Source organism: Hyposmocoma kahamanoa, unplaced genomic scaffold, assembly GCF_003589595.1.
Source record: "Hyposmocoma kahamanoa isolate Upper Pololo Valley unplaced genomic scaffold, ASM358959v1 210, whole genome shotgun sequence".
NCBI classification, from domain to species: domain Eukaryota; kingdom Metazoa; phylum Arthropoda; class Insecta; order Lepidoptera; family Cosmopterigidae; genus Hyposmocoma; species Hyposmocoma kahamanoa.
In genome coordinates, this window is record NW_020653731.1 from 3,598,306 (window position 1) to 3,617,390 (window position 19,085).

At 34.7% G+C, this 19,085-nt stretch overlaps 2 protein-coding genes across 3 annotated transcripts in view; one reads left to right on the forward strand and one right to left on the reverse strand.

Annotated features, from left to right (window-relative positions):
• The window catches only part of LOC113227494, a 195,842-nt gene that overhangs the window by 59,655 nt on the left and 117,102 nt on the right, over positions 1 to 19,085 (forward strand). The gene's annotated exons all lie outside the window — the stretch shown is intronic.
• Positions 5,351 to 19,085, reverse strand: part of LOC113227495 (lysozyme-like) — a 61,474-nt gene continuing 47,739 nt past the window's right edge. For both annotated transcript variants that reach the window (XM_026460434.1, XM_026460436.1), the window contains 2 exons: positions 7,584 to 7,647; positions 5,351 to 6,671 (listed from right to left, as the gene is read on the reverse strand). In XM_026460434.1, coding sequence (XP_026316219.1) covers positions 6,538 to 6,671; positions 7,584 to 7,647 — 198 coding nt within the window. In that variant the 3' untranslated portion in view covers positions 5,351 to 6,537. The remainder of the gene's footprint in view (positions 6,672 to 7,583; positions 7,648 to 19,085) is intronic.

The following is a 19,085-nucleotide window of genomic DNA, read 5'->3' on the forward strand; positions in this document are numbered from 1 at the left end:
AAAAAACAAATATACGCGATTTAAATCCGGAAAAATAGTTTCATTTCCTATATATACAAATGCTTATTTACAAAAAACTACCCCTACAGTCCATTTGTTTAGGTACTAAATAAATGTAAACAATCTTGAGATGTCTCTTTAATGAAATATACATTTATAAAATGATTTTTACTTACCTTCAAATACAAATACTTTGCTTCATATGAAATTGCATGCCTATTTTTATACCTATTGATTTGTAAAGTATGTGTTTCAATAAAAAGATGTATCAAGATTGTTTAAACAAATGGACTATAGAGTTTCTTATTCATTCTTCTTGGAAGAATCTGCCTTTGATATGAGAGTAGAGTTTAATAATAATGAGTATTTCAAGTGTAATTTACTTACCTATGAAATACGGATTATGGATATAATTATATACACTTTGAATTACCTGGTCTTATACTATGAAATCCATTCTAGGGCACTACCCAGACAAGCAGCTTGATTTTGATTGCCTCTCCCAATCGGAAACTGCGTCTTTTCCGATTCGAGACGCATAATTACGATTCACAACTGGCTGACTTTTGACATTTCTAATCGGAACAATGGCTGATTTAACTCACAAATTAGAAAGAAAGATACAGTAGGAATCGGGTTCATCTTCTCGCTCAGAAACCCATCTGATGTCGAGACTACCCGGTCGGATCAATTCAGATTCGAATGAAAATCAGGACGCAGAAACAATTTAGAGAAGTTTATTTCTCAAATTGGTCCTATCGAGAATAGAATTCGGGACCTCCACGTCCAGCTTGTACAATACAAATTTGCTACCGGGTCGTCGAATCTATGTGTACACGTATTCATCATCACTGCTCGGTATTGGCTTCCTTTCGCTTCTGCCAAACTTTTTCGGTCATGTGCGTTTCTGGTCCAGGTTTTGCCCGCGACTTTTATTATGATTCTACGTGCAATTGGACGACTCGGATTTCTTCGGCCTGTTCCGGGATGAACTACACGCCTGTCCGTAACAGTTGCAGTGCCACTCTGAGCTTTAATATGCAAAGATTTGAGAGACATTTGCCACTGCACTAGTCACACGCACTTTCGAGTAATCGACTTCAATAAAACTCGGCAAATAGGTGTAATCCCACGAACTTTCGAGGTCGGTTTTTAAAAAAAAAACATATTATATTTATGTTTAGTTACGATTGTTTTCAAAGGCTGTTAATGTTAAAAAAATAATTTAATATTAAAAATGGTTAATAGAATCCTGAGTGCCCATTGAGGCTACAACTTTTCATCTCACTATAGGGAAGAAAATGGAAAACCAACATCCCCACCCTTTAAAAAACACAGTAATGCTGACATGGTGGCAGTATTTCCCTAGACGAACTCTTTCACATGGAGCTCTACTGCTACTAAAATATAAGTACATTTACGCCGAATTCTACTTAAGGTCATAATACCGTTTTAGTAGCAATAGCGCTTCTTGTGAAAGAGTTCGTCCAGGGAAGTACTGCCACCTTACCTATTTCTGCCACCAAGCAGTAATGTCAGAGTTACTGTGTTCCGGTTTTGAATGGTAGGTGCTGGTGAAATTACAGGCACATGGGATTTGTCAACTTATATGTCACATTGATGAGAGCAGTGTAGTGGCGTTAGATCTTTGCGATTTAAAGCTCTGAATGGCACTGCAACTGTTATGGACAGGCGTGTAGCTTACCATCAGGCGTACGACTTGTTCGTCCCGTCACTTGATATTATAAATAAAACACGGTCCCCAACGTCTTGAACTTGCCGTGTTTCGAATTCTATCGAGGAGTGTGATACCAAGCATAGCGCGCTCCATGGCCCTTTTGCAACTCGTATTCGGTGCACAGTTCCCTTATTAAGCGTCAATGTTTCGGCACCATAATGTCATTGTCGCCAGGACACGATACATTGGTTGAAAAGACGGGTCTTCACGCAATGTCCAGCTGTTCAAAGGCTATCAGTGTGCACATAAATGATTGAATTTTACAGAAGGTTTCCAAGTGAGAATTATAGCCGCTGCCCTGTTCCAATGCAGATTGCGTACATTTGTCCCATTTGTATGCATTAAACCTAAACGGCCATTACACATTTAGACAAAGCTAGCTACTAAATTAGACGAATGTATATTATACAGTTGAATAGACGCGGTCAAGCGAGAGGCTTCTGTTACTAATTACATCATATACTGGTATAGAACATGCGAACAAAGATGTTGACGTTGCATGGACACGATATGTTTCAATCTTTTTTGCAAGGTCTCATTATGTACCACACACACACACCCGTAAGATCAATTGATAAAATTAAGTTTTATTACTAAATTTCATTTTATATAAATGTTGGGATGTATTTATGATATTCATTTACACGTATTGCATTTTATTTAATTTAATTATTTTCTTTCTTTTTGTTTATTTTCGTTTATAACATTTTAATATAATGCAGTCGTTTTCCTGTCCGTTATGTAATTACTTTCCTTCCAAAGGATACCTGGCAGAAGCGTTTATGCCACCTTACAAGTGCATTACATCTGTCTTTAAGGAATTTGTATCACTTATTTCTACTGAAAAAGCGAGACAAATTAGTTTTTGTTTAGGACTTTCGTACTTTTATCGTGTATTTCAAACACAATAAAGTATTATTTTGTTCATTGACATCGAAGAAGATAGATGCCTTCATGTGAAATTAAGTTGAGTTTGTGTTTGAACGCATTGTCAACCTCCAAAATACATCTAGAACTTTCGAATTTATTTTATAATATTATGCAAATGCTGTACCTCAGATAAATAACAATAAAAAATTAATGTCTTTCGTTCTATATTTCAACTGAGTATACAAAAACAGAGACAAATAATATTTTCTCAGCGAACTCATCCAGTTACATAGAGCGCACGAAACACACCTAGATAGTGCCTACAGATTTATTCAGGCGAATCTCCCGAATATATACTGTTGCCCTAACTAAACTGACAGGCGTTGCATACATAAATTTCTTGCAAGTAAAGTCTTTGATCGGATTTGGTGGTTTAAATTTGGACAGATGTTGTTCAATGCATAGAAATGAAGCATTAAGCAGTGATTGCCTAGTTTGGAACATAATGGCAGTTTCTTGTCAGATGGCTGCTAGTTCGAGTCCAGGTAAAAGCTTCTAAGTCTTTATAAAATCATGTGCAGTGAAGATCAGTAGGTAATTACCACTTACTTTAGTGGTGAAAGGAATAGTGACAAAACCTTTAAATCAATAATATTAATAGTCCTCGCACTGGGCTAAATCACGTGATCTGTTTCAGTAGCGAGAATTATATGGGATAATAAAGAACAGTTGTTAATGAATGGTTCCAAGATTTTCTTATCATTATTGAAATCCTGTGTCCAGCAGTGTGTTTTATAGTTTATAATTATATATTAGGAGTAAACAAGACAATTCTTTTTAATCTTATCATTTATTTAAATTTAAAGTTTAATTAATAAAACATAATAAAACGTATAAAATAATCCAATAAGCTAAATTAACTAAAACCTTTTTGGTTAGTTAATAGTTAGCTTAGGATATAGTTAAAACTAAATTTAGCGCCTAGGTAACTGGCAGTGTAAACCTAAGTTATTAACTTAAACTTCTAAGTTATACTAACAGGGTTTTAGTTAATGCGAATGCAATAAAGTTCTTAGATCTTAAATTGAAGGATCTTGATGCACTTGATGCACATTTAAGGTCTATCCGCACATATCCGTCAGGGGTTAAAAAAAATATCGTTGCGTATATTTTGTATGAACTCGTTCACACATGTCCTGCAAATTAGCACGCCCCGTCCACGTCCCGGGCACGGCCCTGATGTGTGTGGATCGTCCTTAAATGTCCATAAGAACTGTATGAGTTAATGCCTATGTCTACATTACAAATCAAACATTAATTATACTTCTTAGTCATTTTTTTATGGGAAAAATGCATAATTTAAGTTCCATAAAAGGGAGAAGAGTGTATCGGGGAAAAAAGGGCGTAAACACCAAATTATGAAATTTACAAGACGTGTGAAAATCAACTAATATACGAACATTATAAATTTCTTTTATTTCTGTAGCTATCTATTAGGGATGCCGCAGATGTCAGTTACGAGGATATCTGCAGATGTGGACGTGGATGCGAATTTTTCATAGTTAAAATCTGCAGATACGGATACAGGTGCGGATGAGTGAAAACACTTTTATTTTCAGAATAAATGTAGATTATTGTAGATTTGATGATCATTGAAATGTCATAAATTTGAGTAAAACATAATAATTGTACATAATTTTATTACGAAAGAGATGAAAGATAAAAGGCATACTTAAAGTTTTTAATGATGTCGTGAGCCGTCATTTATACGAATAGCACTGGGCTATCTTGAATCAAAAAGTTCGTAAGTTAATCTAAACTCGATAATTGTTGTTTAGAAAACAAACGCTACACGCCGCCGAATTCTCGACCTCTGATTCGCTAATAAACACTAAACACCCGGCACGCGCTATAAGTAGGGTCTGCTCCCGACGATCTTGTCGTGATCTGAAAACATCCGTATCCCCAAAAACTCTGCACTGATTGTTTCAGATGTGGAAGCAGATATTTAAAAATAAGCGGATGACCGGCAGATGCAAACGTCTAAAGCCATTTTTAGCGAACCAGTAAACTTTCAGTAAACGGACCGAAGGAGCATGAAAATTGAATCCAACCATTTATTTATTACATAACTCATTTTTTTTATAAATTGACTTTTACGCCTTTTCTTCTCGGACTTAATGATTTACATATTTAGTCGATTTATTTTTTTCATGATTATATTTTATTTAAAAATCCTCCTGTGTAAATATGATCACAATATTATTATGGCATTCGATGATAATGAAAATCGGCATATTTATACTCTATCATTTTCTAGATTACGATATGAATCGATGATGACTATCTCGTCTTAAAGCACTAAAGCAACTTAACTTAATAAAGGAACTTATACACAATAATGTGTTATTAGATTTATAATTCGTGTTCGAACGTGGATTAGCAAACTTACTACCTATATGAAATGTTACTTAAAACTCTAGACTAACTAACTGTACGTAGAAGATTAGTTTTTTCTTCATTGTTATAGGTAGTCGTTATGTTGTGTGGTTACGTGTATAACGCCTACTAGCCCAGGTGCGTACCATGTTCAATATTTACTTCACGAATGTAGATGTGAAACATATCGGCGTCGACTAAATTTGAAACTCCTTTTTCGAGCGAAATCCCATTTTTACTCTTCTAATATAGGGCAATTAAAGTTTAAAATATGATTTCTAGACCCTTTTTTAGTTATAATATAGGAATATAATCATAGATTGTCTTTTAGTTATTTCTAGTAATTCTGTGTTTTGTGCCAACTCTAAAGTTCACCTTAATGGAGATACGAGTTTTGCGAATTTTGCCGACGATACCAGCAAACTTTTTAGATGTTTTGTACAAAAAAAAATATTTCTTTTATCGTAACTTTAGACTAGAATTTAACATAAACAATGACCAATAACCTAAAATTAAAAGGTTAAAATGTCATTTTATAGAGCCACGAACTTAACTGTACTATGAGTAGTGCTAGAGTAGGAGTTAGTTCTTTTCAAGCTAGCGGCATAAGATACTTTAATAAATTATTATATAGATTAAAACACTATTTATTGACTCCATGCTATGATATAAAGCGCTCAACGAAAACGATAGCAGCGCCATTAGCGGATAGGATTAGTAAATAAAAGATGGCGGCCACCTTGAATCCGACATATTGGATAAAAATGACTATTCAGTCAACTTATATTACCGACCTGACGATTATATTATTGAACTATTATTATCTCCTCTTCTTTAACTGTTTCTTCCTTAACTTGACATGGCAGAATCATCCATTGTATCAATGGAGCTATAATAATTTGAAGAAAAAAAGAACTATTATTATAATGAAGTGTTTTCCATGTATTTATTTTCTATTATAGAATCCCACTGAAAATCAGCGTCGTAACACTAGAGCAGTGCGACAACACCAAGCTGAGTGGATATAGGATTCCGTAATAGTACAGCATTGTTTTGTTTTGTTGCTTCATTACTTGTTATTATGGTTTGTATTTCATAGTTGCGTGTGTATCAAATTTTTAAATATTCTATTTTTTCTTCCTGTCATGTATTATGACGTATCGTAATTGTTAAATGTGTGCCGTGTTGTTTATTTTGGAACAAATAGTTTGTATTTCTATAACATTCGGTGTCACAGAAAAACACAGTAATAAAAACGTACAAAACTAAGATAATTATAGCCTAACGAACTTAAAGTATACTTAATAGGGAAACAAAGATGTTAAATGTAATTTGAATATACAGTATGTCGCGAGAGTCGTTGTAACATCGGAACAACGGATTACAGCGGATGAGGATATATTTGTACTTAAATGTCAAAGTTCAAGTCAGGTGTCCGTTGGATAGCGCTAGTTTGAAGCACGGAGTCAATACCTCTTCTGTAGATTGTTTTAACAACGGGATAAGTCAGGTAGACTTTTCTCCTTGCAGTAGGCGTAAGAAGCTGGCCAAGCCTTGAAACCAACGCGGTCGTAGATCCGTTTTGCACAACGCACGTCGTCTGCCAGGTCTTCGTTTAGGAGATCTGGAAAATAAAATATACGCATCATCACAGTTATGTAGAAATGTTTCTCTTACGTAAACGGTACGCAATGTATTTATTGACACTTTGGTGCCAAATGTGACCACCGCACTATTACGGGATCAAAAACTAGCTTTAAAAGCAAAGATCAAATAATAAATAGGTAGGTGCAGTCAGTGTCAAATGACCTGATCGTAGTGTTATAAAAATACCTGATAAAAAATCAATCTAAGATGCATTTGAGGCTGCAATTCATCTGAAAACGTATCGTAAATACTCATAAGGTAAATTTAATTATTGCAAAAAAAATGCAATTATTTCTAGGTTTAATTTCTATTGCGAAGGGAAGCTAATTTTTGTCATGATATTGTACATATCATAATGAATTTTAGTTATTGTGTAACGTACAACCTAGATACGATGCCTCCGTGGCCAAACGGTGACCATGCCGGACTGCCATGCAGAGGTCCCAGGTTCGATTACCGGGCCGGAATAAATATTTGTATGGCCTAAATTTATTTCTCTTCTAATTTTGGATGTAATTTGTGGTTGTCTATGTGTGTCTCCATGGCACCCGCGAGACAGGGTTTCCCTGATGCAGGGCCATGTTGAGTGTGTGCGATACGGTAGCTACAGAAAATCCCGAAACTGCGCGAGAATTCTTCTTATCTCACGACTCGTTTCTTGGCTAGTTAGTTTGAACGTTACGTGACATAAACTCCACAAATTCATTATGCTCTGGTTACAAAACATTCCCTTCCTTTCTGTTCCGCGGCGGTGTAAATTGAACCTTAGGCAACTTGTAGGGTTTTAATTCAGTAACAATAAGCTATTGTTTTTAGTTGAAGATTACTTAAAAAAATATTTATGATTTTCTAAAAAAAAAAAAAAAAAAAAACACTAAGGATACTTTACCTTCACATTTCATGCTGCAGTGTCCACCTTTGCGTCCTTTCTTGCACCACTCCTTGTTGTTAATCTACGGACAAGAAAGATATAAGACGATGACACTAATGTCGATCCTTATATCAAGGCTTAATTTACATTGCCGCGGAAGAGAATGGAAGCAAAGGTTTGTAACGTTTAAGGTGCGTAACATTGTACATCATAATAAACTTTATTACAACTATGTGGCGTATAAATTACATACGAGCCTATACCTAGATAGCGCGTCTTTTAAAGAATTCTTGCACAGTTACGGGCAGTTACAGCACACGCATCTAGTAGGTACGTAACATAGTTGACACAAACTTCATTACGTTATTTACAATTTTGTTATAAACTTTGCTTCCAATCCGTTCCGCGGCAATGTAAATTGGGCCTTAACGAATATTAACAAATAAACGCATTGGCCATCCGTTAATCCCTTGTATTTCACGCGACATCAATGTGGACGAAAATTAATCAGAGACAATTGAATTATGAGCTCAATAGATTGGTAGTGAATTAAATATTACCGCATTAACACGCCACAGCGGTTGGCAATACAGGTAATGACTGGAATAAATAAACTCTATACAAACAATTATTTGATTGTGAAAATTAAAATTAAAATATCTTTATTCATTATGAAAATTACATTTGAAATGGTTAAATTAATCAAATACCACAAGTTCGTTCGTGAGGCAGATATATGTATATTGAGTATATTGAGTAAACTCTAGAGTTTGCGTTTTGTAAATGAAATTTGTTCACATTTATGACTTCTAGAATGTTATTGGTAAAAGAAACTGAACGATCTAAATGGATTACTTCCGCGGATTTTTGTCATGCAATACGCAGATTTGGTCATGCATGTACACAAAAGCTGTATTATAGTAAAGAAAAAAAAATTATTTCGGAAATCATCCATAGTAATATTGGTAGTAAACTAGTAACAATTTGCCTTAAAATTAGGTTAAGTAAGTAATTACTAAAGTATCAAAATCAAAAAGGAGAGCACAATATAATCATTCCGAAACTTGTTAGCTCCGGACATGGATGTAAACCCCTTTGAGTAGTTCCATTCAATATTTGTGGATGGGACCTTCACCCCTATCGGCAATCATCTTCAGGGCGTTGTCAGTGCTGCAGCGCAATCTGCATCTCAGAGAGTTCACCGTTTTACGCATAATCGCGTAGTAATCATTAATGCGGGCTTCGGCAAACATCCCCGACGCGCTGCCGAAGCTCGGCAACCCCAACAAAGCCCTGAAGATGTTGTTATTCTGTACGCGCAGAGCACTGTAGGCACATCTGTTGTATGCGATCCACAGACTGCTCGTGTAAAACGACTGACAATATGTCTTGAAAAGCAAAATCTTTACTTCTTTAGTACAGCGAGCAAACCTGCGGATCAGCATATTGCCCCGTACAACCAGCGCCCTACGCTCTATTTCGATATCACTATAATCTTTAAGACGCTCGTTTACAATTGCCCTAAGTATTTGAATTCAGTGACTGTAACGTAATCTATGTATGGCCGCATATTATATTATAATACAACCTTTTTTTTAAATTTATTTCAGGCCATATGACCCATATAATATTTACCTTAAGGACTAATGTACATACAATACAATAAGACAATAAAATAACCTAAACAAGTAATCTACACGTATTGCACTTGTCGTATTGCAGTTTTAAATCACAAAGATCTGAGATGCACTGCCACTGCGCCCATCAACTTGAGACATAAGTTGACAAGTCCCATGTCACAATCAGCAGCACTCTAAAGTGAAACGCGGTATTTTTCACACAGAAAGGTAGATAGGTAAGGTTAACGGAAGTACTGCCTTCCTTGGGCGAACTCTTTCACAAGGAACTGCTACTTCACAGTATATAGCCGTTATTAAATTTACCATTGTAGAGGGGATTCTTTTCATACTTGATGACGTCACCAAATTGAGTAAAAAAACTTCCAGTCCAATGTCACGTTTTTTTTCCAAAAGTATTCATACAAACATACAAGGTGCCAAATTAATTGTAACCGGCGAGAGCGATACTACACTTACATATACAAAAAGTATAAAAGTAACTATCAGATAGGTCCAGGCAGCCGTTCCCACAAGGACTCAACTCCTAGGTACATATCAATAGTACTGATGTTTGTCACACATAAATAAAATTCGGTTCAATTAGTCACTATCCGAGGAAAAATCTTAACATCGCTATGCAGGAATAAAAAGGGTCAATATCATCTAGCGGATTTTTAGAGAACTATCCGACGAACAAAGTTGATTAGTAAAGTCTATGATTAGGTTTGTTACACCATTACATTTACAATCCGATACATTATTTTTTACAAAATTATGAATAAAAATTTTACGTAATACTAATTTATAATTATCCAGTTCTTAGGCTTTCGCGATTTTTCATATTAAAAAATAAAAAAATTAAGTGCGCATTTCACTTTCATCTCACTTGATGGAAAGTAACTACGTAGCATGTACACATAAACAATGTCTATTCACTCTGGCCTTGAAATTGATATCTACAACTTGGGGTGGAACCGCAGCCTACGTCTACATTAGACATAGTTATGTCGTAGTTGATGACTTTACCATGAAAAGGGCCTGAAACTTTGGTGTGTTTGAAATACAAAAATACCCGATTTGGATTCGAAAAACTGTCATTTCTAACGAGTTTATGTAATTATATGTATCATCAATTTATGTAATTATTTTTTAAAAATAGAACTTTGATTCTATTTTTATTATCTCTCTATATTCTAAAAATGTAATTCCTACTTATTATACAGATTTTTATAATTCAATACTTATAATTTAAGTACCACCGTTTTCAAAGCGTACGATTGTAGTAAATACTGTTATGGTTTGATCATTTTAACCAAGAAAGTAGAGTAATCGGCGTAATTTTTAATAAGCAATACTATCAGAAAAGACTGATGAGCACTTGGAACGTATTATACTTTTATTTAATTTTGTAGGTTATTAGCTTATTTTTTCGATATCTGTGTTATTAATGGCCTTAACAAACTTGTTACGACTTGGTTTAATCTTGCAATAAAAATTTTTCTTTGTGTTATGATGTTTTCTTTATGTTCTAAAATGTAAAAGTGTAACTTGAGACGATCTCATATTTACAAATATGGTGACCTATTGTTTCTAAATAGGTCACCATATTAGTAAATATGAGATCGTAGTTTCGTTTCACTAATATTCAGAAATAGAGTGACCTAAATATTAACATATGGTTTCAGACGAACATAGACCCAAATTTGCACTATTTAAAAAAAATATTAAAATAGTAATTACCACTTTTAAATTTTATATATTTAGGAGAGTGTAGATGAATAAGTCAAGTATGATATAAAATATTTTGTTTTATAATTATTTTTAAATACAACTCAATATTCTCCCTTTTTTACAAAATTGATGGACATGTCAATCTTTAGTCAACGTTTTAGTTACTACTAGTTAGTAGTGTAGTAGTCTGTTGCGCCCTCAAATTACTGTATTTTACAGTTTTTCCTGTAACCCGAAAGTTGCCTGAAAGAGATTACTATTTAGCAATAAGGCCGCCTTTTGTACCTGCCACTTTTACTTTTTTGTATTATTATGTCCGTGTGCAATAAAGAATATTTGTATTGTATTGTATTGAGTTTATTTTTGTTTCTCGTATTAATATCATGTCCATTAACGTTATCGAGTATATAACCAGAAACAGAGACGAAATATGGGCCATATATTCCTGGTAACACATTAGCGACACAGCTCTTATAAATATCAACACTCCTTTGCACTGAAATACAGACAGGCCAACTACTGACCTGTGTGTACGTCTCCGTATATTCCAAAAAAATATTCAGTGTTTATTGTAATAAAGATAATATCTCTAACAATACCGCGCTGTTCTTTTCGGTGGTGTAGGAAAAACAGCAAAACATCTAATTACAAAACAAACGGAATCATATTTCATCGGTAATTAAATATTAAATATGTAAATTCGCAATTTTCGTCCATTATAGCAAAGGTCAAGTTAACTGGTCGATTTGAAGAGAAACAGTTGACGACACCCATTGACGACACCCGTCAATTGTTTCGAACTCGGGCTAGCCAATCGGAGCGCAGTTGTCACAGTAATGATATGGCAGAATAATTTTCAAACAAATTAAATTACATTTCGTCTCTACTTCTGGTTATATACTCGATGATTAACGTAATATATACGTGAGTGTAGAGTCATCCGACAATTATGTTGCAGCGCTTCTGCACTAATTTGATTTGCGTTACATGCGCACCAACTAATGCAGATGGTGGATGGCACAAACCTCGGGAGATTATACCCACCAGTAGTGAAGTCAGAGGATGTGTAATGATGGGTATAATGACAAATGATGAATTTTTTACTTTTTCTTTATGACATCAAGTGACCTGAACAAGTCCTGCGCCTGGTGGAAAGCGACACCCCTGTGCATAAAAGTTGCATTGCCACTCAGAGTTTTAAATCGCATCTGAGGGGCACTGCGCCCGTCACCCTCAGACATAAGTTGACAGGTCACAAACTCGAATTTATTTTGTCCGAAATAATGTTTGTTTGAATTTTCATTACCCCGAAAACCGAATTATTAACGAAACCGTTGTTCTTTCAGAATATGTTGGATGTTTATCGCAAAGACACGATTAGGTTCGGTTAGGTTAGGTTAAGTTAGATTTAAAAGAAAAAACATTTTCCTCTCAAAATTACTTTCGAGGTTATGAAATTTCGAGCAAACGTTACTTCTGGAAAATGTCATTTCGGACTTCTGATAGGTAACCGAGTCGCGCTGCTCGTGTTTGTAATGTTGCTATGATGTCGCACCGTCGGTCTGACCTAGTTTCTTTTGTTGCAAATTTTTGTAGCAGCAGAGCTCCTTGTGAATGAGTTCATCCAGGAAAGTACCTTGCCTATTTGTGCAACCAAGCAGTAATGTGGGTAGGCTTTGAAGAATAAGGGTGTTATAATAATAATAGGCAAGGTGGCAGTACTTTCCTGGCTCTATTGCTACTAAAATTTGCATGCAACTAGGTCAGACCGACACGCGACGGTGCGACATCGTAGCAACATTACAAACACGAGTAGCGCGATTCACATCAATTCTTATGTCGTCTCAGCACTCCCCGGAGTGTAAGCAAGTCATACACGTCCATGTTCACTAAAGAGAGAATAGACAATAAAACATTTGCGTTGTGCTTATGCTACAGTGCTATGCTATATCGTTGCTAAGTACGAAATGTGCACGTAAACACTATTGATAAAAGAATTTTGTCATTTTCGTAGGATTCAATCACTGTAGTCCTATGTAAACGGGATGTTGTTATATAAATGTAATGTGTTAAAAATGATTGTCGATCAATAAACCTGGGTCGCGATCATTGACTTACAAATAAATGGACGACGGGTCTAATACAAAAACCACGAAAAAAATGTCCCAAGTCAACCTATTCGAAATTTAAATTGTAATGTCATCGCAGTATCGCGCTGTCAGTAGAACAAATGAAGACTAAAGCGGAGTGTCGCGCTCTGTATACGATTTTAGCGCCTTACAAGTGCGGACACTTTTTAGCGCGGACCCGACGTCCATATAATTGTAAGTCAATGGTCGCGATGTTAAAATTGACCGCTATAGTGTTGCTACATTTCGTATTTATTATGCCAGTTTTTAAATAATACTCGTAGATTCGGGTGTTATTTTGTGAAAGTTCATGTTACTAAAAATAAAATAAATTTATTTATTCGAGCCACCACGCATTTTCAGTATTAAGCTTTAACAATGGTTGATTGATCAAAAACTATTATGCACTCTTGAAACTTGTATACTAAACGTCTTTTCCATAAGTCCTTGTTGGGAATTTGGATTTGGAAAACCGGGGGAAAACTTTTTCTTCGATGATTACACTATTTTTGTATTCTAACCCTTTATGACAGTAATGCGGGGTGGCTCGAATTTTGTGTCCGGGAGTAGGTATATATATGTATATAAATAAATATGTATATATATATGTATTGGACGGTGGTGACTGTAGTTGCGTGTACGAACGGACGAACATCGATTCAAATTCATACCATCTAACGATTTTTTGTATCGATCTATTTCAATCGAATCGATTCAATAGAAAGGCAAATCGAATATTCTAGAAAGCAAAATCAAAGTCAAAGATTAAAGTCAAAGATCATTTATTCCATATGTAAAATAAATTTACACTTGAAAACGTCACAATTACATTACATTAAGCTACTGCTCGGTTATTACGCTGATTTCACTTTTTATTTTTTATTTTATTATTACTATCTAAGGTCACTCCCAAGAAGACTGCTTTATTAACAAGGTCTAACTTTTCTCCGTTTATTTTTATGTTTGGACTAGTCGATTTTAAGTTAGGTAATTCCAATTTAACACATTTTGTCTTCTTGGCATTAAACAATAAATTGTTGGCATTAAGTCAATTAACTACCTTAGAGAGGGTATCATTAATATGGTCATAGTTATTGTCATGTCTGTCTGTTTTAAAAATCAAACAATAACATTTTGTAATAATATTATTCAATTTTAACAAACTCGATTTACAACATATATTTAGTTAATACCTTTTGCCCTTGAGTTTGGTCGTTAATGGGTTTTAACCCGACTTATACCCGGCGTTAACAAATTGCACATCTCTGGTTGTGATAGTAACGTGAACTAATTTCCATAAAAAAAGAGTTATTCAATTTACGAAACCTGTGTGTGCATTAAATTTGATGGCATTGTACTTAAAACAACAGTACGCGTAGTTATTTACAAGGAATTTTATATGTATAAACGCACGAAAGTATAAAGATATCCACGTCGGATAGCACAAAAAACGAGGCTGAACAAGCAAACAAAATCGCGTGGTAAAACGGAATATATACAGGTCGCTCGAAATAATGGGTTTAACAAGCGAGTTTCGTATTTCCATATTGTGAAGTATAAAAAAGAAAAAAGAATCCCTTTTTATAATAAAATTCTTTGAAAAAAATTTTGATAGCGGATTTTTCGTACAGTTTGTGTGAAAATGCAAATTTTGTGCATTTTATATTCGTCAGCAAACGAGTTTTTAATTAATTCGCTTATTTATTTGATCGCGTTGCACGATGCCACCATGCATCGGACAACGATGTGATAAATTCTGACTTTTCTTTTTGTAAGTGGTTAATAAATTATGGAAACACCACAAGAGCATCAATTACAAGCTGAATACCCTCCATTCTTGTTACAAGTTTTTATTGGCATAATAATTATGCGATTATAAACTTTTATCGTATTTGTATATTATTACTTCTTCTTTTCTTTTATCTTTCATTGTATTGCATGTAAAACAAAATAATTTTTATTTTTGATTTCGTTATTTATATACTTTATGAGATTCGTTATGACACATACACATAAAGGCATAAATGCTCGTTAGGGTGCGTTTCAACTGACTGGAGCTGGGCGGAGTAAAGCGGAGAAGGGCAAACCAGAGCTGCGTTGAGCCGTGTTCCTATCAGTCAAATTCAATCTCTAGTTGTCGGTAAAGAAAAAGAGCAGCGCTTTTATCCGCATCTTTGGTTTCGTTGCATTTGTATGTCAGTCGTGCATCCCTTAAACATGGAAATTTTTGACACTTTCAATTAGCTTCTCGTCCATTTTGATTCCCATACAATGTCGACGTAATATCGCTAACTAAACTAAAATGCAGCGCACGAGTCCTGACAAGTCAACTCTACCCGCCGCGCCGCAACGTCCCGCTACCGTCCGCTTTGTGCGCTCCGCTTGGCACCACAGCCTGCTCGACTCCGTTCTGTTCGGCTCGGGGCCGCATGTCATATTTTATTTGAAAGTTCGCTTCGCTCCACTTACACTGTTTCCACTGATGCGGTGTGGAGATTTCGAGTACTGTGATTTATCAATTCATGGTCCGCTCCTCTCACTCCGCCCAGTCCCGCGTCAGTGGAAACGCACCTTAATAATTCCACTGATACATAATGTAAAATATCTTTAACCGGTTTTAAATAAATTTGTGGACCTGTAGTTTTCTGTTTTATGCCGTGAACCTGGTCACGGCTTGTTAGGGTTCCAACCCTTTCAATAGTACTTTTCACATTGGTTATTCATACAAACTTTTGTTAGCAAAAGCTGTGTAATCGGTTATTTAATTCAAAATGCTTATTGCTGCTCGCAATAACTATCAAATTTAAAGAATAAGTTATCGATTCGTTGGGTATAATCAATAAAAAAGAGACAAAATGCTAACACTAAAATATGTTGGTGGGGTTATTAAAAAAAAATAGATGAATGATGAAATTGAATTATCCGGCGAAATCTTACTTTCCTGATAGAATGTATATTTTTACGGGTTAATAATTGCAAAGGTTGCAGTTAATATGTGTGTATTGGTATGTTGTTGCGTTTTAAAATTATATGGTTATGTTTATACATTCATACCTTATTGCGCCCCCTTTAAGGTTAATTGCTGTGACAAAATGTAGCCTCCTGGTATGGCTTCCTCTAGGTCCCATCTATCTCTACACCAAAAAAGGAGGGCGTAAGCTGACACAATAATCATAAAATCAACGAAGAGAGGTTCATAGACTTTGTTAGTACAATTTTACGTTTTAATTTATGCCTAGTTATCTATATATTTGTGTATATTTTTAGAAGTCGGGAATAAATAAATTGTAAAACAATGTATTTTACAATAAACGCAAGAACACAACGCAAATGATACAGTTCGACCATAGACTATGGTAACGTTCCTTTACGCTTGTTTCATTTTATGGATGATTGAATACTTACCTAAATTAGTATTGGTTATTTTATAGTACACACAAAAAACATTATAGCTATAAAATACCTTATCAAATAATCAATTAAACAGTAGTGACACAAAGTAAAAAACAAAACACAAGATAACAGAAATGTTTAGACAATATTTAAACGAGACATAAGAAAGTTAGCAAAGGAACGTTTTGACTAAAGGCCTCTTGCCAATGTCAATGTCACATTGAGATTGAGAACAGTGTGACCATTTATGGCAGATTTCTGCCATTTGGGCAGATTTAATTTTATTCATATTCATTGCGACAGAACACGTTACTACTACGCACAAACATCTGAAGCGAAATACAGGACAATGTTGTAAACATAACCTATATTGACTTTATAACTCCAGCTTCTACAGTCTGTATTCAATTAGCTATTTTGATGCTATGATAATGTATCACAAGTATTGATAGGTCTCTTTAATGCACTTCGTCAAAAACACTGGGTCACAAAATACATACATAGTATTTCACCATCATTTTTTCATCAAAACTGGTTTTGCAGTTTAGGTGTAACAGAGTTTCTTTCGCAATTATAGGCGTAGATAAAATCCTTTACTTAACAACCTGTATATGTCAACAGTAGATACAATCAGGGGCACTTCCCCCTGATCCGATTTAACATATAATACCCGATGTTACTGTTTACAACTGATATTCGTTTATTAATGAATTGGCTTACTGCGGTCATGTTACCGCGAAATTTCGAATTATACTTATGGTCAATTAATAAAAAGGAAATGTTCCCAATCAATTTACTGGCTTTCAATTTTGGTTTTCGTAAATGTTTGGCGAAACACAATAACTGGTACGTTATTGTACGTTTTATGACATTTTCATCTGTGCCCTCTTAGTATATTTGTGTAATATGGAATCGGTCAAACTTTCAGAAAATTTTTAATATGAAATATTGGTAATAACATGGTAATAACTATAGTACAAGGTCGATGATCTCTGGTAAATTTGTAATGATGAGCCACTAACTACTTTGGAAATAGGATTTTAAAGAAATGTATTCCGGACTTATTAAACAATGGGCTAATACCTAAAAAAACATTTCTGCCCAAAATCGCGGGCAGAAACGGCAAAAAAAAAAATTTCGTATGATTCCATACTTACTCCAAATTTCGTTACTGGTAAAAATGCACATTACAATTCGATTTTTATGAAGATCGATTCAGGTGTAGACTATCTAACGATTTTTTGTGTCGATTTATTTCAATGCTACTTTCAAGCGAATCGATTCAATAGAAAGGCAAATCGAATTGTCTAGATCAGAAAGCAATAAACATTTTGTAATAAATCATTAAATTTGAACAAAACTCAATTCACAACAAATATTTAGCCATACTTAAATAGTTTCTGCCCTCGCTTTGTAAGCGCCGGGTTAAACCCCGGGCGCTTGTTCATCTCTGGGCATGAAAATAAAAAATGTAAATTGAAAAATTGTTGAACGTTTATTATTTTCCAATTTTTTGATAAATAATAAGTTTAATAGTTTTACTTAACAAATTATTTAACCACGTTGTCTGTTTGTCACTTTTTGTTCAATTGAGTCTCGTTTAGATACCTGCAGTCAAATGTTTATGAACTTTTGTAGGACTATATTTAGTTAAGAAAATTGTACCCCTTAAATTCTGAAATAAAAAAGAAACCATAATGGCCATAATATATACAACCAAGAACAATAGAATTTTATTTAAATAAAACTTTTGAAGTGCCTAAAATTATGTTTAAATGTAATTAAAAAAAATGTCGTATGCCATCTCGGAACGCGTATTTTCGCCAAAAATCATTGGTAGGTACACAAATTAACTAGTTTGTGTGCTAACTATCAATGATTTTTGACGAAAATACTACAAATTTGACGACCTCCGTGGTCGAGTAGCTTGCACTCCGATTTTCTTGGTGTCGCCATCTCCGAAGTCCCGGGTTCGATTTCTGGGTCAGTGTAGAAACTAAATTTTCTATATTGTCTCGGGCCTGGGTGTTTGTGGTACCGTTGTTTTTTTTCGATTTCCATAACACAAGTGCTTTGGCTACTTACTTTGGCATCTGAGCCACGTATGTGATGTCTGATATTTATTTTATTCTATTATTATTATTGATGTGCACTTGTCGTTCCGAGAATTTTATATATTGATCGACTATTGTCCTCAATAAAAAATGTTTACAACTTTTGATTAAAAATGAATTCTAAGACCCCTTTCCCGTTTTCGACGAAAAATACATTACAAAACAAAATACAATTAAGTCAATGCGAATTGTCTCGGCGACGAAGACAATTTCATTCGTCGTAGGTAACCACCAAAACTGTTTGCCACAGAACAGAGCCACCGGAATTGAATCTCGGGGAGAGGTAACTACGTACTTTACTCGCCACCCGGAGATTGGAATGGTGAAAATCAATTTTGATTTGAATAATGAAATTGTATTTTGAATAGAGATAGACATTTAATTTGTTATTACCGGTGATTTCCGTCTCCTTCCCTCAATTTTGTACAAAGCACCGGTGTGTTATACAACGCTTACGATTTGTAGATCGCAATTATCATACGTTAATGAGTACGTAATGAAATTAAATATTATTTTGTGGTGTTAAAAAAAAAA